Source organism: Labeo rohita, chromosome 16 (assembly GCF_022985175.1).
Source record: "Labeo rohita strain BAU-BD-2019 chromosome 16, IGBB_LRoh.1.0, whole genome shotgun sequence".
NCBI classification, from domain to species: domain Eukaryota; kingdom Metazoa; phylum Chordata; class Actinopteri; order Cypriniformes; family Cyprinidae; genus Labeo; species Labeo rohita.
This window is the reverse complement of record NC_066884.1, coordinates 1,171,039-1,192,437: the sequence shown is the minus strand read 5'-3', so window position 1 is coordinate 1,192,437 and position 21,399 is coordinate 1,171,039. Positions and strand designations below refer to the sequence as shown.

General features: G+C 40.3%; 2 protein-coding genes and 1 pseudogene across 6 annotated transcripts in view; 2 read left to right on the top strand and 1 right to left on the bottom strand.

The window, feature by feature from the left end:
* The window catches only part of cdk14 (cyclin-dependent kinase 14), a 230,623-nt gene that overhangs the window by 69,267 nt on the left and 139,957 nt on the right, over positions 1-21,399 (bottom strand). The gene's annotated exons all lie outside the window — the stretch shown is intronic.
* On the top strand, positions 1,354-6,503 carry LOC127179020 (tripartite motif-containing protein 16-like; annotated as a pseudogene).
* LOC127179019 (tripartite motif-containing protein 16-like) overlaps positions 8,376-21,399 on the top strand; it is a 21,103-nt gene continuing 8,079 nt past the window's right edge. The window contains exons 1-6 of one of the 3 annotated variants that reach the window (XM_051132263.1): positions 8,376-9,249; positions 15,975-16,070; positions 16,170-16,403; positions 16,643-16,802; positions 16,943-16,990; positions 17,193-18,266. In XM_051132263.1, the coding sequence (XP_050988220.1) occupies positions 8,671-9,249; positions 15,975-16,070; positions 16,170-16,403; positions 16,643-16,802; positions 16,943-16,990; positions 17,193-17,713 (1,638 nt within the window). In that variant the 5' untranslated portion in view covers positions 8,376-8,670 and the 3' untranslated portion in view covers positions 17,714-18,266. Of the gene's footprint in view, positions 9,250-12,735; positions 15,508-15,974; positions 16,071-16,169; positions 16,404-16,642; positions 16,803-16,942; positions 16,991-17,192; positions 18,267-21,399 lie in introns of those variants that run through there. The other 2 variants (XM_051132262.1, XM_051132264.1) reach the window with 2 other exon arrangements.

Genomic DNA, 21,399 nt, shown 5'->3' with positions numbered 1-21,399 from the left:
GCCCCGGCTCTTTTCAATGTTTTGTGTCTTTTTGTCTTCCAGGGTCACAAGTTCGTTTTCATGTTTAGTTTACACCTTAATAATTTGTGTTAAAACTTAATAAAATGAAATTTTAAGCTGTTAAAATTTAGCGTGAGTGTGTATGTGAGTGAGAGAAAGAGAGGTCATGCCAAACATGATCTCCTGAACTTTAAGTTTTTGTTTTAAGATAATATAAATAATATAAAACCCACAAAATTAACAAAGGTCCATGGTGAACACTAGTAGAAGTATATATTTAATTTACACAGTGAAGAATATGCAGCGTTTTTATACATTTGATTACTTTATACAACGCATGTAGCATTTTATATTTATTTGTTATTATTATTATTATTATTATTATTATATTTATTTAGGCTAGTATTATTTTTTGTGATATTGACACAGGTGACAAGAATTATGACATTTCTAAAAAATAAAAAATAAAAAAAAAATCATAAAGACCTTATTTAACAAAAAGTAGCTATATTGTGAAATACATTGTTACTGTGAAATAAAATGTACTCATATTGTGATATAAGATTTTGGTCATATCACCCATCCCCTTGTCCGCCTGTAACAACATGAGGGACATTGAGTGATTCAAGGTGATTATAAGCAGACTATGTAAAGCTGTTAATGAAACAGCTGAAATGAACTGAAAGAAATGAACAAGCAGGGTTCAAAAAAGGCAGGAGCTGCATGGAACAAACATTTGTTCTACGTAACATCATCGAACAGAGTGCAGAATGGCGACGGCAACTGTATGGAAACTTTCTAGACTTTGAGAAAGCTTTCTACAGTATTTATAGAGATAGCTTGTGGTGCATAATGAGGGCATATGGAATACCAAATCACATGGTGCAGCTGACCAGGAGCTTCTGGTCATTGGCAGAAGCAAGATATACTGGCATCAGATGGATGATCTTTTCCACCCTTTGAAGATCTAGATTTTGCTGATGATGTAGTGCTACTCTCTCACACCAATCGGCATATGCAGGACAAGACAGAGAAAATTGAGTCAATACAGTTCCCAAGTTGACCATAAGATCAGCCAGAAGAAATCAGAAGTTATGAACTTGAACACTACAGTACAAACTCCAATTAAAGTCACAATCTCCCCTCTACCAAAAACTTCATGTACCTGGACAGCATCATCACACCAGACAGCCGAAGTAAGAAAGGCATTCAAAACTCAACAGACTCAGCAAAGCAAGCAATGTCATCATCAACATGAACATCATTTAGAAATCTTCACAATACAGTGTCAAAACCAAACTGAGACTCTACAACAGCTGTGTTTTCCCAGTGCTTCTCTATAGAGCAGAACGCCGGCGAATGACACAAGACTTGACCAAGCTGTCCACCTTTCATACTAAGAACCAATGAAGAATACTTTGTATCTTCTGGCCAAAGCCTGCTGTCTCGCTGTAAGCAGGATGACGTAAAGAAGAAGAGAAGTGCTGAGAGGAGAGAATGGATCTATCATAAAGACAGCTCTTCATTGGACACCCCGATGGAAAGAGGAAGAGAGGCCAAAGACAACCTGGCACCGAACAGTGGAACAAGAACTAAGAAATAGCAATTACAATTGGGGCATGTAAGACCTTCTGGCCTATGATGAGCAAAAAACGGGAGACTTCGTTGCTGCCACATGCGCCTTGGGGCGTCACAGGCAGTAAGTAGCACTCAAACACAGAACCAGGAAACAGGAAACACACAAGTTCAAAGTAAGAGAAACTGAAAGTTTGCTTGAGCTGTTGTGCGTTTGTGTCTCTGTATTCAAGTAGCAAAATGGCAGAAGCCAAAATTTCAGTGGAACAGAAGGAGTTAATGTGTGCAGTGTGTCTGGATATACTGGAGGTTCCAGTGACCATCCAGTGTGGACACAGTTACTGTAAGATCTGTATTACAGACTGCTGGGATCAGGAGGATCAGATGAGAGTCTACAGCTGCCCTCAGTGCAGACAGACCTTCAGTCCAAGACCTGCTTTAGCTACAAACACCATGCTGACTGAAGTGGTGGAGAAACTGAAGAAGAACAAACTTCCTGCTGACTGTTACGCTGGAGCTGGAGATGTGCAGTGTGACGTCTGTACTGGAACAAAATAAAAAGCCGTCAAGTCCTGTCTGATGTGTCTGAACTCTTACTGTCAGAATCACCTTGATCAACATGAGAGTTGGTTTAAAGGAAAGAAACACAATTTGACTGATGCCACTGGACGACTGCAGGAGATGATCTGCCAGAAACATGAGAAGATCCTTGAGGTTTTCTGTCGCACTGACCAGAAATGTATATGTGTGCTGTGTACGATGGATGAACATAAAAGCCACGACACTGTATCAGCTGCAGAACAGAGGACAGAGAAACAGGTATTTAAAACTAACAATCAAGTCAATACTCAGTGTAATGATCCAATAGTTTATTTTCTGTGTAGAGCTGCAACGTAATCACACAAAACACAGAAACACTGTCAGTGTGAAGCTCTACATCAGTTTCACTTTTATAATACTTACACTTATAGTGTAAAACAGACTTTATGCTTCATATTAATTCATGAATGATGAGTGTGACTGATGATCACTTCTGGAGTTTGATCCTACAGCCATTGGTTATCAGTTTCACTTGGATTCATCTGTTCACATTGATTTAGTGTCAGTAGTTTTCTGTGACATTCACTATCATCTGTTTGTCCTGCAGAAGCAGCTGAAGGAGACGCAGAAGACGTTCCAGCAGAGAATCCAGCAGAGAGAGAAAGATCTTCAGCAGCTGAGAGAGGCTGTGGAGTCTCATAAGGTGAGTCTGGAGAAGAAGAGAAGTTTGTCTCAGTCTCAGTTCAGACTCTCTTGTCTCTTTCAGTCCCACTGAAGCCTGAATCACTGTGTGTCCTAACAGCGCTCTGCACAGACAGCAGTGGAGGACAGTGAGAGGATCTTTACTGAGCTCATCCGCTCCATTGAGAGAAGCCGCTCTGAGCTGATACGGCTGATCAGAGATCAGGAAAAGCGAGCGGTGAGTCGAGCTGAAGGACGACTGGAGCGACTGGAGCAGGAGATCAATGATCTGAGGAGGAGAGACGCTGAGCTGGAGCAGCTTTCACACACACAGGATCACATCCAGTTCCTGCAGGTAACACAGATCTAGAAGAACACCATCATAGTGGACTTGAGCCATATCCTGCTGACAGGAGACTCACAGAGAAACATTTCATCAGTGTCTAATTACATAATCAGGCTCCTCTGATCATTTTCTTTTAAACAAGATGGTGCTCACAAATGGCTTTCAGTTTTCTTCACAAAAATTGTGGCAAAATCCCAGCAATAATCAAGATGTACAGTCATGGCCAAAAATATCAGCATCCTTGCAATTCTGTTAGAAAAATGCAACACTTCTCTCAGAAAATTGTTCCAATTGCAAATGTTTTGGTACTCACGTGCTTATTGTTTTTGTTTGCACTGCAATAACACAAAAAAACAGAGAAAAGTCAAACTTGGTAAAATGGACTGGACAAAATTATTGGCACACTGTCAAAATTGTAACAAATACATTAAATACATCACAGACACATCTGTGGCAAGTAACAGATGTGGAAAATATAGTAATCACACTTGCAACCAATTTAAATGGAGAAAAGTTGACTCAGTCTTTGTGTTTTGTGTCACACCGAACATGGAGAAAAGATAGAAGTGTAAAGAGTTGTCTGTGGGTTTGAGAGAAAAAATTGTGGAAAAACATGCACAATCTCAAGGCTACAAGTCCATCTCCAGAGATCTTAATGTTCCTGTGTCCACTGTGCGCAATATCATCGAGAGGTTTACAGCCCATGGCACTGTAGCTAACCTCCCTGGACGTGGACAGAAGAGCAAAATTAATGAAAAATTACAACGAAGGATTGTATTGTAATAAAGGAACCCTGATTAACTTACAAACAAATTCAAGCTGATCTGCAGACACAGGGTACAACAGTGTCAGCTTGCACTATCTGTCACCATCTGAATGAAAAGGGACGCTATGGAAGGAGACCACTGCTGACACAAAGGCATAAAAAAGCAAGACTGGAGTTTGCCAAAACTTATGTGCCAAAGCCACAATCTTTCTGGGAGAACGTACTGTGGACAGATGAGACAAAAGTAGAGCTTTTTGGTAAAGGACATCACAGCACTGTTTACAGAAAAATAAATGAGGTCTTCAAAGAAAAAAACACAGTCCCTACAGTCAAACATGGTTGAGGTTCAAAGATGTTTTGGGGTTGCTTTGCTGCTTCTAGCACTGGATGTCAGAAAGCTGCATCTCCACCAGAGGTCTAGGGTCTTCCAGCAAGACAATGACCCAAAACATGCTTCAAAGCACTTAGAAACGGTTACAAACAAAGTGCTGGAGAGTTCTGAAATGACCAGCAATGAGTCCAGATCTGAACCCCACAGATCACCTGTGGAGAGATCTCAAAACAGCAGTTAGGAGAAGGCATCCTTCAAATCTGAATGACCTGAAGCAGTTTTTTCCAAGTGAATTCCAAAACATTTGCACCTGCAACAATTTTCTGAGAGAAGGGCTGCATTTTCTGACAGAATTGCAAGAATGCCGATATTTTTGGCCATGACTGTATTTATGTAATCAGTGCTACATAAATGTTGTTTTTGTTTTTTATAGTGACTATCAGTGACCGCATTCAATAGAAATATTTAAAAAAGTGCATATCCAGAAAAAATGTGCTTATTTAGATCTAATCTAGGCTACTGGTAAAATCAGGTATTATGGGGATATTCGCAAATATTTGCCCCAATATTCATTGTATTTAGTATGCCATAAAGTAGTTTAATAGAAGTTTTCATTAAAGCTCTAGTCTAAAAATGATTTTGAACCACGTGCTGAACACAGAAATATAAACAAGATTTTTTATCACTTGTGCAGCAACGTCTCTCTCGCTTATTTCAGAAAGCAACAGGTTGAAAGGTCATGAATGAATGATTGGGATGACTTGGAAATCACATTTAGTTTCAGTTTAAGTGGCAAATACTACAAACTGTAGCTCTAATGTGATTTAATGAATATGACAAGAAAGCTGATTCTGTGAATGCTGGATTGAGGTGAGCTACTAAAGATCAGTGAAGTCAAATCTGATGTTGGTGCAGGTTATTGGGTGAAGTGTGGAGCTGATGAGATTTGATTTCTGTTTTCTGTAGAGTTTCCAGTCTCTCTCAACACCTCCTGAATCTACAGATGGAAATGACGATCCCACCATTTCTCTCTTCTCTTTTGATGATCTGAGAGAATCTGTCCATCAGCTGAGAGACAAACTGAAGGATTTCTGCAAAGAGGAGCTCAAGAAGATCTCAGACAGAGGTAAAGTCCTGGAGATTCATCTGCTCTCAGAAACGAGTCCATCATCATCTCATATCATGGAGAACATCATATTAGAAATGTGTTAGGAATGGATGCAGGATCATGAGAATCACACTGTTCATGTCTGTTGATTTCCACAGTCACATTCACCAACATTGTTCCCAGGACCAGGAACGACTTCCTACAATGTAAGTCAGTAAGAAAACAAGCAGAAAAACTCACTGAGTGTGTTCATGTTCTTCCTGTAGAAGGTGAAAGAAGAGTTTTATAATTGATGATGTAAATGATGATTTGCACAGGATATCTGCTCATCTGTACTGACACACTGATGATACACTGAACATGAAGAGTTCAGCTACATGAAAACATCAAACAGATTCATAATTCCTGATTCTGATGTGTTTTATCTCCATCAGATTCCCATCAGCTCACTCTGGATCTGAACACAATGAATAATTGGCTCCGTCTGTCTGAGAACAACAGAGTGATTACTGTCACTGACACAGTCCAGCCGTATCCTGATCATCCAGACAGATTTGATTATTATGCTCAGGTGTTGTGTAGAGAGAGTGTGTGTGGACGCTGTTACTGGGAGCTGGAGTGGAGTGGGAAAGAAGTGTTTATATCAGTGTCATATAAGAGCATCAGCAGAAAGGGATGGGGTTTTGAGTGTAAGTTTGGATCTAATCCTCATTCCTGGAGTTTGTCCTGCTCTCCCTCCAAATACTCCTTCAGATACAATAACATAAAGTCTGTTCTCCCTGTGTCCATCAGCAGTAGAATAGGAGTGTTTGTGGATCACAGTGCAGGAACTCTGTCCTTCTACAGCGTCTCTGACACAATGAGCCTCATCCACACAGTCCAGACCACATTCACTCAGCCGCTCTATCCTGGGTTTTGGTTTGATTCTGGATCATCAGTGCAGCTGTATTGATGAATCAGTGAAATAATACGTCAGAATAAATGCATGTAATAAATCCTCATATAGACAGTAAGATCAGTGTGTGTGTGAGTCCTGCTGAGCGTTTCTGTGCTTTTCTCAAACTCTGTGTTGACTGAAATCAGTCATTGAGTTTTTAATGTAGTGTCACATTAATCATGTTTATTGTTTCTATCAAAATTTCCATTTCAATTCAAATGATCACAAACAGTCAATAAATGATTTTCATTATTCACCTTACATAGTTCTTGTCATTTTCAGTGTTTTGCGTTCTTTTGTCTTCCGGTGTCGTGAGTCGTTGCCTTTTATCGTCATGCAATTCATGAGTTCACCTGCCCATCCAGTCCTGATGGTTAATTGTAAATGAACTTGGCCTATTGTCCTCAACAGAGGCTTGAACCCAAGGCTCCGCCTGAGTTTCGAGTTCAACTCCCCATTATGGTACAACATAGAGGGAGGAAAACAGAAATAGAGCAGGTGTAATAAATCTTCAAATAGACAGTAAGATCAGTGTGTGTGAGTTCTGCTGAGTGACCATGTGTTTCTGTGCTTTTCTCAACTTCTGCTGATTGAAATCTGAAATTGAGATTGTATATTTTAGATGTGTTAAATGGTAACTTTTTGTAAGTAGCCTATTATTAATGAAGACCAGTATCACTGATACCAATACTGCTTCTGGTGTCTCTTAAATTTTAATTTCTGAGAAATATAACAATTTAAGTGAACCTAAAACGATCTTCATATAAACTATAAGTTATATATGCATAAACTATATAGATTAATCTTTATTCAAGCTACAAAATCAATCAGAGACTAGAGCAGTGGAGTGATTTCTCTTTTTCTTTTTTTATTTGATTTCCATCAATGACAGACTGCAGGTTTCACTTTAAAAGCAATGCTGTCTCTTTAAAACCTGACATGCATGATGCGGATCTGATACATATCCCATTTTCTCTCTTTCGTTTAAGACTATAGCTATGTTTTCATCCACCTATTTTTATGTGCATTTTGGAATAACTCATAAAAAAAATAGCCGGATGGAAATGCCAAGATGTGCATAAATTCTAAAAATGTGCATAAAAAACGTATGTGCACAAAAGAGTAGGATAAACTTTTTAGCCGAGAAGAAAAAAATTTGCATAAACTACCATGAAAACACATTTAATGAATAAATTCCTCCATGCACATCTAAAAAAAAAAAATCATGTGACTTTGCATGATGGGATGGGATATCTCAGCTAACCAGTTGACTGTTCTCATTGCACAGCATCTGAAATGTTTTTTGAACATTCTGAAATGCACTGAGCTAAGTCTGTCATCATGAACTATACGACTGCGTTCCCAAACAGCAGCATCCACCACCGCAAACAATGACAGCATTTATTGTGTTACCTTTGCTCGCTCTGAGGCACAAGTAATTTATTATACATAAGAAATTATTGCATTCAGTGGCGTCTCCTAGTTTTCTTGGTGATATTTTTCTTGAAGTGACAATTTTGTTCTCTTTGACTTGTTGGATGGAAACGGTGCTTTATTTGTAAATGTTTTATGCAAAATTCCAGTTTTGCGCATAAGTTTAATTTGCATCTTGGGATGGTTTATGTTTATGAGGTAACTTGCCAAAACTGTGAGTTTTGATATAATTGTGTGTTTTTGTCCATCAAAGCATTACTGGCGTGTTGTCTGAAGCGGCTCAGCGTATGTGTACAGTCAAACATGCAGATTTTCACACTATACATCTTTTGATAATAATCTTCATCCAGCGTTTGAGCTATTTCTCAGCAGATGTTTTCACCAATAACACTGTCTTTATAACACTGACTAGTTTAAACTAGAGTTGTGGAAATCTCTTAACCCCCTCACACATGCACTTGTCAACACTGTCATCTGTTGATGTTGCAATCTCCAGTAAATTCTTGTTGTTGTGTCTCTTCCTTTTTTTTCGGCTGACCCAGGCCAGTGTTGCCACCTTGTGGACAAACTAACTAGTGCAAACACAATTCAAGGCTTATGTGCGATCTGCATGTATTCTTCCCTCTGGCTGTCTGAAAATGACTGGTGGGCCACCAATTGAAGAGCCCTGTAGTGGAAATTTCAATATCAGAGTTCCCCAGAGTTTAGTTTGATCTGAATTAAATGCACCTGAAACAACTAGTCAGTGTCTTTGTGTTTACTTCAATAACAGCCAAGAGCCTCAAGACTAAACTCAGCTGCAAAGAGGAACCTACGTTACAGACTTGAAGACACACTGCTTTTACTAACATCACTCAAACACAGAAACAGGAAACACGTGAGTTCAGGGGAAAAAGAAACTAAAGTGTAGCTGAGCTGTTGTGTGTTTGTGTCTCTGTATTCAAGCAGTAAAATGGCAGCAGCCAGAATTTCGGTGGATCAGAATGAGTTCTTGTGTTCAGTGTGTCTGGATCTCCTGAAGGATCCAGTGACCATCCAGTGTGGACACAGTTACTGTAAGATCTGTATTACAGACTGCTGGGATCAGGAGGATCAGATGAGAGTCTACAGCTGCCCTCAGTGCAGACAGACCTTCAGTCCAAGACCTGCTTTAGCTAGAAACACCATCTTGGCTGAAGTGGTGGAGAAACTGAAGAAGACCAAACTTCCTGCTGACTGTTACGCTGGAGCTGGAGATGTGCAGTGTGACGTCTGTACTGGAACAAAATACAAAGCCGTCAAGTCCTGTCTGATGTGTCTAGAATCTTACTGTCAAACTCATTTTAACCGTCATGAGGAGTTTCATTCACGTAAGCCACACAAAGTGACTGAAGCCACTGGACGACTGCAGGAGATGATCTGCCAGAAACATGAGAAGATTCTCGAGGTTTTTTGTCGCACTGATCAGAAATGTATATGTGTGCTGTGTACGATGGATGAACATAAAAACCACGACACTATATCAGCTGCAGCACAGAGGACAGAGAAACAGGTATTTTAACTAGTGATCAAGTTAAAACTCAGTGTAGTGATCCAATAGTCTGTTTACGTTCTGTTAGAGCTGCAGCATAATTTCACAGAACACAGAAACACTGTCAGTCAGAAGCTCTACATCAGTTTCACTTTTATAATACTTACACATGCAGTGTGAAAGAGACTTCTTGCTTCATGTAAATTCATGTACAATGATTGTAATCAAAAACTGATCAAAAATTGGCCATTGGTTATCAGTTACACTTTTACTGGATTCATCTGTTCATCTGACATTCACTATCATCCGTTTGTCCTGCAGGAGCAGCTGAAGGAGACACAGAAGACGTTCCAGCAGAGAGAGAAGATCTTCAGCGGCTGAGAGAGGCTGTGGAGTCTCATAAGGTGAGTCTGGAGAAGAAGAGAAGTTTGTCTCAGTCTCAGTTCAGACTCTCTTGTCTCTTTCAGTCCCACTGAAGCCTGAATCACTGTGTGTCCTAACAGCGCTCTGTACAGACAGCAGTGGAGGACAGTGAGAGGATCTTTACTGAGCTCATCCGCTCCATTGAAAGAAGCCGCTCTGAGCTGATACAGATGATCAGAGATCAGGAAAAGCGAGCGGTGAGTCGAGCTGAAGGACGACTGGAGCGACTGGAGCAGGAGATATGATCTGAGGAGGAGAGGCGCTGATCTGAGGAGGAGAGACGCTGAGCTGGAGCAGCTTTCACACACACAGGATCACATCCAGTTCCTGCAGGTAACACAGATCTACAAGTCTAGAAACGTTCACTTTGTTCCACACTGAACATGGAAATAACACATTTGATCACTTGTGTGAGCCAATCTGATGTTGGTGCGGGTTGCTGGGAGAAATGTGGAGCTGATAAGTTTTAATTTCTGTTTTCTGTAGAGTTTCCAGTCTCTCTCAGCACCTCCTGAATCTACAGATGTAAATGACAATCCCTTCAGTTCTCTCTTCTCTTCTGATGGTCTGAGAAAATCTGTCCATCAGCTGAGAGACAAACTGGAGGATTTCTGCAAAGAGGAGCTCAAGAAGATCTCAGACAGAGGTAAAGTCCTGGAGATTCATCTGCTCTCGGAAACGAGTCCATCATCATCTCATATCATGGAGAACATCATATTAGAAATGTGTTAGGAATGGATGCAGGATCATGAGAATCACACTGTTCATGTCTGTTGATTTCCACAGTCACATTCACCAACATTGTTCCCAAGGCCAGCAACAACCTCCTACAATGTAAGTCAGTAAAAAAACAAGCAGAAAAACTGAGTGTGTTTATGTTCTTCCTATAGAAATATGAGTTTCATTCACATCTAATTGAGTCTGGAGACAATAATACTAAAGCCTTGTTCTCCAATGTAAATCATATTCTGAAACCATCTGACAGTCTTACTGCACATCTGTACTGCACTGCTCAATGTGATGAACTTTTTGTGACAAAATAAGTGCTATCCACCAACAGTTGGCCTCCTTGGCTAACCCGTATTGTAATTCATTATACAGTGTCTCAACTGATTTCCCTCTTACTCTTCTTTCTTTTACCTTGCCATCTGAACTACAACTTTCCCATCTCATTTACAAATCTAATTCTTCCACGTACACTTGATCCCTTACCAACTCATCTGGTAAAAGCGTGCCTTGCTCACCGTAGTAATAATCATTTATAATTGAGTATTTTCAGTCGGATTTCATTCTAAGCATCCTGCTGTGGCGTCCCCCAAGGCTCTGTCCCAGGTCCTCTATTGTTCCTAATTTATCTTCTCTCACTTGGTAGCATCTTTTCTAAATTTGGTATTAAATTCCACTGTTTGGCTGATGATACACAACTTTATGTATCTACAAACCTGACTTTCTACCACCTGCCTTACTAGCTGTCTTCACGAAATAAAAATTAGGTTCTCTGCCAATTTTCCTAAACTTACTGGCAGTAAGACTAAAGTACTCCTTATAGACACTAACTCTATTCTTTCGAGATCCTGCAGTTTTTTATTGTCCATTGATGGTTCCTCCATTTCTCCTCCTCGACAGGTTAGGAAACTGGGGGTTATCTTCAAAAGCACTCTTTCATTTGACATTAATAGTATAACCCAAACATGCTACTTTCATTTTTGTGAAACTTACTGTTTGTGAGTACTTACTGCTTGTCTCCATCCATCTCCCACCCACACAGTACTGCCATTGTAACATAACCCAGTCTCCATCTTTACAGCACATTACTCCATCTCTTCAACAGCTTTATTGGCTTCCCATCAAATTCTGCATTGAAAACTCTTCATAACCTCGCTCCACCTTACCTTTCAGATCTTATGCAGCCCTACACCCCTTCTCAAACTCTCTGTTCCTCTTCACTGGGTCTCCTCCATACACCCGTGGCTTGTTTAACCACCATGGGTCAAAAAGCCTTAAGCCAAGCTGCTCCTCGCCTTTGTAATTTTCTCCCAGTTATCAGTAATTTAGACTCATTACCCCAATTTATAGTTAAACTCAAAACGCACTTATTCAGAATAGCTTATTGTACATGATTACTTTCTACACTATAATCTATGTTTGTTTTTTTTTCTTATTGTTGTCATTTTGTAACTGTCATATGTTGCTTCTGTTTCATGGTTCTTTTTATTTATTGCTCCTGATGTACGGTGATCTTGAGTGATCTGAAAAGCGCCTTAAATAAAATGTATCATCACTATTATTTCCACAGTAACATATAACAACGTTGTTCCCATAACCAGGAAGGACTTCCTAAAATGTAAGTCAGCAAAAAAAAAAAAAAAAAAAAGACACAAGCATAAAAATTCAGTGTTCATGTTCTTATGTTCTTCCTGTAGAAGGGTTTTATGGTTTTATAATTGATGTGAATGATGTACTGAGACACTGATGATACACTGAACATGAAGAGTTCAGCTACATGAAAAGATTAAACAGATTCATAATTCCTGATTCTGATGTGTTTTATCTCCATCAGATTCCCATCGGCTCACTCCGGATCCAAACACAGCACATAAATACCTCCATCTGTCTGGCACAGTGATTACGTTCACTTATACAGATCAACCATATCCTGATCATCCAGATAGATTTGATGATGTGTGGCAGGTGTTGTGTAGAGAGAGTGTGTGTGGACGCTGTTACTGGGAGGTGAAGTGGAGAAGAGATTATCTGTGTATATCAGTGTCATATAAGAGCATCAGCAGGAAGGGACGGGGTAAAGAGTGTGTGTTTGGATCTAATGATCAGTCCTGGAGTTTCATCCGACGTCCCCACAAACACTTATTCAGACACAATAACATAGAGACTGTTCTCCCCGTAGATTCCATCAGCAGTAGAATAGGAGTGTTTGTGGATCACAGTGCAGGAACTCTGTCCTTCTACAGCGTCTCTGACACAATGAGCCTCATCCACACAGTCCAGACCACATTCACTCAGCCGCTCTATGCTGGGTTTTATGTTGATATAGGATCATCTGTGATACTGTAGATTGACGAGAGATTCTTCCCGTAAAGTTTTGAGCTTAATAATTCAGTAACAATGAAAGGTTATAGTCTCTTTTTTTTCTTTTCTCTTATATAGTGCAGCTGAAATTCTATCAGTGAAATGTCAGAATAAATGTGTGTAATAAATCCTCATATAGACAGTAAGATCAGTGTGTGTGTGAGTCCTGCTGAGTGAACGTGTTTCTGTGCTTTTTTTCAAACTATGTTTGTGTTGAAGTAAATCATATCAGTCTTTTTTTATTATTAAAAAAAATAATTAAAAAAAGAAGCACAAAATTTAACTCATGGTAGTGCTAATAATGTTGCTGAGAGACCACAGCCACAAAACACACAGGGTGGAATCAACATCCTCATGGACCCCAATGCGAAATTCCTACAAGAGGAAAAGCTGTTTCCAGGTGTGTGAAAAAACACTGAAAGACCCACCCACGACATGAAACACCCTGCATTTGGACATCATTCGGGAGCCCCACCCCTTACAGAAAACACTACCAGAGAGCACCTCTTACACCAGAGACCCGGCCCACATCAGGACACTACCAAAAACCCAGACTGAACCAGGACACCCACAGACAAAACCACCTACAGCAGATCATCACCAAACACCTCCACCATCAAACAGACCCCACTCCAGTCAGATGAACAAGACCAAGTTAGTGTCCACAGCATCCAGCAACAAACTCACCCAATACTGACAACACATCTACAAACCAAAAGCAATGCCCAGGCCAACAAATGTATTTTCATGTTTAATGAGGCTCAGAGATGGCATCAGTGCAATCAAATTCATAAATTCATGTTGACATTAATGTTTTAAATATACAATTTTGAATATAGAAATACTAAATGATTTAAATAACTGAAAAGATACTTTAAAAATTAAACTGCCAGTAGGTGGCAGCAAGTCACTGATTTAATTACTGAATCATTCATTCATTTGATTCGTTCAAACGGCTGATTCATTCAGGAATAAAGCAAGTAACTGTCTTTATGAATGGGTAATTGAATCATGGACTCTGATAGATTTGTTTACAGACAAATGTTTATTCATAAACGAAACACCGCTGTGTTTGAATGGAGATGCACAGCGGCTCAGTCGTGACTTTGTTTGCAAAATCAGGCAATAGTGTTATAGTCAAACAATATAAGTCACTTAATATTAACTTCTTGTTTATTAAACTGTTGTATTAAATCAGTATCTCATTTACAAACTCCTTTAAAAATCAAAAGCTGTCACTCATCTCAGTTCACTGCGATCTCACGAAGTTCCATAATAATCAATGAAGCTCTCTACACTGCACAATCCATCTCTTATTTACACTTTGTTTATGAAATGATTGGTGAGATATGTCTGTGATACATTAGTCAATGCTTTGAAGCTCCTCTCAGCGCAAACACAAATATGCTGATCGGGTCAGTCGTACTGGTTTTCCTAAATATTTTTTTCATAGTCGCACACAGTAGTTTTCTGTTGCAAATGCCACTGAAGTGGTTGCACTGTAAGCGCCCTGGGGCCAGTTGCATAAACTTAGCCTCTATGTTAAGACAGCGTCTTAAGTACTAGTCTGATAAACTAGCAGTTAACCAAAGAGTAATCAGTCTTATTTTTTGGATCCAGCTTGGACTAATCTACATTTTTCTGTAACTGAATATAAAACATTAGGACCAGACATAAAGAAAAATTTGGCTGACTTACTTTTTAAGACTGGTCTAACCCCTTTATGCAACCGGCCCCTGGTGTGGGAAGACTGAACCACCACTCTTTTTAGAAAACTGATCCATCACTGCGATTATGAAGAAACTGTAAATCTGAAACATGTTCAGTCCTGCAGTACAAGTGTAGTAATTAGGAACCAGTATTATTGGATGTTTGCAGCGTTGTCTTTCTCCTGTATTCTTTGGACGTTTGTCTGAGTACACATTTCATTATCAAGTTTCCACATTCCTAGTTTAGTTTGATCTGATTTAAACACACCTGAATCAACTAGTCAGTCCTTGCATTTATTTTAATAACAGCCAAAACAAAACTAAAGAGGAATGCAGCTATACAGGAGCAGGAACGAGGAACCCGCTTTACAGACTCAAAAACAAACCTGTTTTACACACGTCACTCAAACACAGAAAGTATTTAAACTCATCAGTGCAGGGAAAGAGAAACTGAAGTGTAGTTGAGAATTCAGGCAATAAAATGGCAGGAGCCAGAATTTCAGTGGATCAGGATGAGTACTTCTGTGCAGTGTGTCTGGATCTCCTGAAGGACCCAGTGGCTTTTCCCTGTGGACACAGTTACTGTAAGATCTGTATTACAGACTGCTGGAATCAGGAGGATCAGATGAGAGTCTACAGCTGCCCTCAGTGCAGACAGACCTTCAGTCCAAGACCTGCTTTAGCTACAAACACCATGCTGACTGAAGTGGTGGAGAAACTGAAGAAGACCAAACTTCCTGCTGACTGTTACGCTGGAGCTGGAGATGTGCAGTGTGACGTCTGTACTGGAACAAAATACAAAGCCGTCAAGTCCTGTCTGATGTGTCTGAACTCTTACTGTCAAACTCATTTTGACCGTCATGAGGAGTTTCATTCACATAAGCCACACAAAGTGATCAATGCCACTGGACGACTGCAGGAGATGATCTGCCAGAAACATGAGAAGATCCTTGAGGTTTTCTGTTGCACTGATCAGAAATGTATATGTGTGCTGTGTACGACAGATGAACATAAAAACCACAACATTGTATCAGCTGCAGCACAGAGGACAGAGAAACAGGTATTTAAAACTAGACACTGATGAAATATTGCCGAAACTCATTTAATTTGTGTTTATATCTGCAATCATATTACAGCATTCACACTGCACATAACAGCAGAAATGAACAGCAGTTGCAAGAAGAATTTTAACTGCTTGCTGAAAATGCACCGTTAAACCATATCAACAATGTTTTGAAAAACAGGTTTTGATTACAACACAAAACAATGGAGTTGTTTCGTTGACAAAATATATACCTGTCAGGCATAAAGTAAGCTCTGCTACACAGTAGAAACACTCAGTGTGAAGCTCTATGTCTGTTTCACTTTTATATAACTTGAGATGTGAAACACTCAATCTTCATGATAATTCATGTACAGTGGCTGTAAATGAATTTACAGCCATTAGTTATCAGATCCATCTGTTCACATGATTATTTAGTGTCAGTAGTTTTCTGTGATATTCACTATCATCTGTTTGTCCTGCAGAAGCAGCTGAAGGAGACGCAGAAGACGTTCCAGCAGAGAATCCAGCAGAGAGAGAAAGATCTTCAGCGGCTGAGAGAGGCTGTGGAGTCTCATAAGGTGAGTCTGGAGAAGAAGAGAAGTTTGTCTCAGTCTCAGTTCAGACTCTCTTGTCTCTTTCAGTCCCACTGAAGCCTGAATCACTGTGTGTCCTAACAGCGCTCTGCACAGACAGCAGTGGAGGACAGTGAGAGGATCTTTACTGAGATCATCCGCTCCATTGAGAGAAGCTGCTCTGAGCTGATACAGATGATCAGAGATCAGGAAAAGCGAGCGGTGAGTCGAGATGAAGGACGACTGGAGCGACTGGAGCAGGAGATCAATGATCTGAGGAGGAGAGACGCTGAGCTGGAGCAGCTTTCACACACACAGGATCACATCCAGTTCCTGCAGGTAACACAGATCTACAAGCTCTAGGCCAGAAACGTTCATCTTGTCCATGGGTTGAACACAGAAATATCTAGAATCTGTAGACGTAATGTGAAATAATGAATATGAGAAGAATGAAGCTGATGTTGTGAAAGTGCTGGATTGAGGTGAGTTACTAAAGATCAGTCAAGTCAAATCTGATGTTGGTGCAGGTTATTGGGTGAAGTGTGGAGCTGATGAGTTTTGATTTCTGTTTTCTGTAGAGTTTCCAGTCTCTCTCAGCACCTCCTGAATCTACAGATGGAAATGATGATCCCTTCATTTCTCTCTTCTCTTTTGATGGTCTAAGAAAATCTGTCCATCAGCTGAGACACAAACTGGAGGATTTCTGCAAAGAGGAGCTCAAGAAGATCTCAGACAGAGGTAAAGTCCTGGAGATTCATCTGCTCTCAGAAACGAGTCCATCATCATCTCATATCATGGAGAACATCATATTAGAAATGTGTTAGGAATGGATGCAGGATCATGAGAATCACACTGTTCATGTCTGTTGATTTCCACAGTCACATTCAACAACATTGTTCCCAGGACCAGGAACGACTTCCTACAATGTAAGTCAGTAAGAAAACAAGCAGAAAAACTCTCTTCATGTTTGAAGAGTTTTATAATTGATGATGTAAATGATGATTTGCACAGGATATCTGCTCATCTGTACTGACACACTGATGATACACTGAACATGAAGAGTTCAGCTACATGAAAACATCAAACAGATTCATAATTCCTGATTCTGATGTGTTTTATCTCCATCAGATTCCCATCAGCTCACTCTGGATCTGAACACAGTGAATAAACTCCTCCATCTCTCTGAGGAGAACAGAGTGATTACTGGTACTGGCACGAATCATCCATATCCTGATCATCCAGACAGATTTGGTGCGTGGCGTCAGGTGTTGTGTAGAGAGAGTGTGTGTGGACGCTGTTACTGGGAGCTGGAGTGGAGTGGGAATCATGGTGTTTGTATATCAGTGTCATATAAGAGCATCAGCAGGAAGGGAGATATTTGCTGTTTCTTTGGATATAATGATCAGTCCTGGAGTTTGATCTGCTCTCCCTCCAGTTACTCATTCAGACACAATAACATAAAGACTGATCTCCCTGTAAAGTCCATCAGCAGTAGAATAGGAGTGTTTGTGGATCACAGTGCAGGAACTCTGTCCTTCTACAGCGTCTCTGACACAATGAGCCTCATCCACACAGTCCAGACCACATTCACTCAGCCGCTCTATGCTGGGTTTCATGTTAATCAAGGATCATCAGTGAAACTGTGTTGATGAATCAGAACAGACTGACAAAAGATTCTACCCATAATGCTTTGAGCTGATGATGAATCAGTAACAGTGAGATGTTATAGAGTCTCTTGTTTTCTCTTCATGACATTAATACTGCAGCTGAACTTCTGTCAGTGAAATAACATGTCAGAATAAATGTGTGTAATAAATCCTCATATAGACAGTAAGATCAGTGTGTGTGTGAGTCCTGCTGAGTGAACATGTGTTTCTGTGCTTTTCTCAAACTCTGTTTATTTATTTTTTAATGTAGTGTCACATCAATCATGTCTATTATTACTATCAAAATTATCTTTCAATTCAAATGATCACACAGTCTATAAATCATTTTCATTATTCACATTATCCTCCCCTTTTCAATGTTTTGTGTTCTTGTCTTCAAGTGTCACCAGTCATTGTTTTTAATGTCATGCATTTAATTGTTTGCTGACCCTGGAATGTGTTGTTATTTTTAGGATACAAATTGTTAACAATATACTGTATTATAGATCAGTCGTTAAAATGTGTACATGACATTAAATTTTCTGAGCTGTTGAAATTGAGTGAGTGTGTGTGTGACAACTTGAGCTTTTAAACTGTCTTACGCCTGTTTCACACATACTCCGTCTGCAGTGCGTATGCAGTCCGTGTGCGTTACGTATGCGGTGCAGAAGCAGGAAGCGGTCATTGTGCTTTCACACAGGACACGTTTGCAGTGCGCTACTGACGCCGGTTCAATCCTCGATTTTATGCAAAACCAATAGCCGAAGAAACGGTTTCCCATGCTCTTTCCTTCGCAATCAAATCTTTGTACAACGAATTCTGCGGGTCGTACAGAATTCTGTGTTTTTCCACCTCCACAATTAGACGAGTGTCGTCCACGTCACCTTGTTTTGAGTAGTTGTAGTTCCGCCACGTGATTGGCTGATGCGATTAAACTCCCCCTCTTCCTCCAACGATATAAAGTCATTTTTGTAGGGAAAAAACATATCTGATCGCATTATGCAAGTTTTTAGAAGTACTGTGCTCATTTATGTATTTTCCTTTTTTTTATTTCTTTATTTCTTTATTGGATTTATTTTTCTAATTTACTGTGTACAAAGTATCACACATTAATTGTGCGTAAATTATGAATTTATTACAATTTAATGCCAATCCACGTTCATTTTGCCCACAAACAATCTGCTGTTCCGGATTCCAGCACAGCAAAAATAGACTCTGTGCCGAAACGATCGCTGCACTGCTGCAAACGCACCGCATCTGGAACGCACTGCCGGACAGCAACCGCGTGCAGTGTGAACGCTCTGATCCGTTAACATGGGTGCGGAAAAAAATACGCAACGCATACGCACTGCAGACGGAGTATGTGTGAAACAGGCGTTAGGTTTTTTGTGTTTTTGTCAAATCTGATGTTGGTGCAGGTTATTGGGTGAAGTGTGGAGCTGATGATTCTCTCGCCTCTTTTGATGGTCATCAAAAGAGCCACTCATTCAAAGAGATTTAAATACTCCACATATTATAGAGACTCCCTGATGCGTGAAAATGATATGCAATATAAGAATGATTGCATAAGCAGGCGGTAATTGCCCAACATTCAGCAGGAGCAGAATCAAGAAAACAATCTTGCGTAAGGCTTTAATACCAAAACGCACACAATGAATGGCGACTGTAGAAAGCAAAAGCCCAATCCTGGACATTTTGGGCGATTTAGAAATGCTGGGTGGATGCATTTCTTAGGTCCAAAAAGAGGACATGACCGGGGGAAAAAAAAGAGCATGTATGGTCACCCTAACTAATGTAATTAAAGCAAGCTAGTATGCACAGAGCACAAAGAGTTGGCGAAATAACACCTTAGCAGGCCAGAGGAAATAACAGGGATTTATTTCCAGAAAACTTGCACAAAATAAATTCAAGCACTTTCAAGGACCTTTATCTCTGTATGTTTATTTTCATAAACTTTCCAGAGCCTTGAAATTTTTTTTCAGATTCACAAACTTTCAAGGATTTCATGGACCCGTGGGAACCCTGATTATATGCATGTGTGTGTCAGACAGTAGGAGGGGAACACTGTTGCATCACAGCAGAAGGTGGCATAATGGGCAATACTTGTCTCTATTTGCAGTACACAAGTCGCAGTTCAGCTGCGCTTGACAAACGCTTCCAGTGTGAAAGCACAATGTGCGCATGCTGCTCAAGCTCTGCATATGAACAGATTCTGCACGGCCTCTGCTCTGCTTGCACATTCAGTGTGAAACAGGCATCAGTGTTGTTGCCTTCATCACTCCAGCTGAAAATACAGAAAACACTTATCAATGAATTATTATAACGTTAAGCCAGTCTTCCTGCCCTTTTTTCCTGATGCAATCATAATCTTTATTTCTGCCGTGTGCTTTGGCAAGCTTTATACACACCAGTTTTATACACGTCACTCAAACACAGAACCAGGAAACAGGAATCACATGAGTTCAGGGAAAGAGAAAGTGAAAGTGTGTTTGAGCTGTTGTGTGTTTGTGTCTCTGCATTCACGCAGTAAAATGGCAGAAGCAAGATTCTCTCAGAATGAGTTTGTGTGTGCAGTGTGTCTGGATCTCCTGAAGGATCCAGTGACCATCCAGTGTGGACACAGTTACTGTAAGATCTGTATTACAGACTGCTGGGATCAGGAGGATCAGATGAGAGTCTACAGCTGCCCTCAGTGCAGACAGACCTTCAGTCCAAGACCTGCTTTAGCTACAAACACCATGCTGACTGAAGTGGTGGAGAAACTGAAGAAGAACAAACTTCCTGCTGACTGTTACGCTGGAGCTGGAGATGTGCAGTGTGACGTCTGTACTGGAACAAAATACAAAGCCGTCAAGTCCTGTCTGATGTGTCTGAACTCTTACTGTCAGAATCACCTTGAACAACATGAGAGTTGGTTTAAAGGAAAGAGACACAATTTGACTGATGCCACTGGACGACTGCAGGAGATGATCTGCCAGAAACATGAGAAGATCCTTGAGGTTTTCTGTTGCACTGATCAGAAATGTATATGTTTGCTGTGTACGATTATAGAACATAAAAACCATGAGATTGTATCAGCTGCAGAACAGAGGACAGAGAAACAGGTATTTAAAACTAACAATCAAGTCAATACTCAGTGTAGTGATCCAATAGTCTGTTTATTTTCTGTGTAGAGTCGCAGCTTAATTTACACAGAACACAGAAACACTGTCAGTGTGAAGCTCTACATCTGTGTCAGTTTCACTTTCATGATCTTTATGCTTGCTTTATGAAACAGGCTTTAAGCTTCATGTTCAATGATTGTAAAAGATCATTACTTCTGGAGTTTGAACTTACAGCTATTAGTTTTAAGTTCCATTTTTACTGGATTCATATGCTGACATGACGATTTAATGGCGGTAGTTTCATGTGAGATTTAATACCAAAGTATACTTTGATTTTTATGCGAATGTGACGAGTCAGAGCCTCCCCCTGCTTATCATCGCTACCCTGTCCAGTAATCGCCACCCTTCACCAGGCTCCCAATGGGAGTGGGCGTGCGAGAGAGGAGGGAGGTCGAAACAGCCAGGTCTGGCAGCGTGTGATGAGGCACATCTGACGTAAATGAAGCCTCATCACCACCGCTGTTGAAATGCTGAGTGCACCTCTCCTCGGGAGACCGGTCTCTTCCCCGTGCATGCACACTGGTG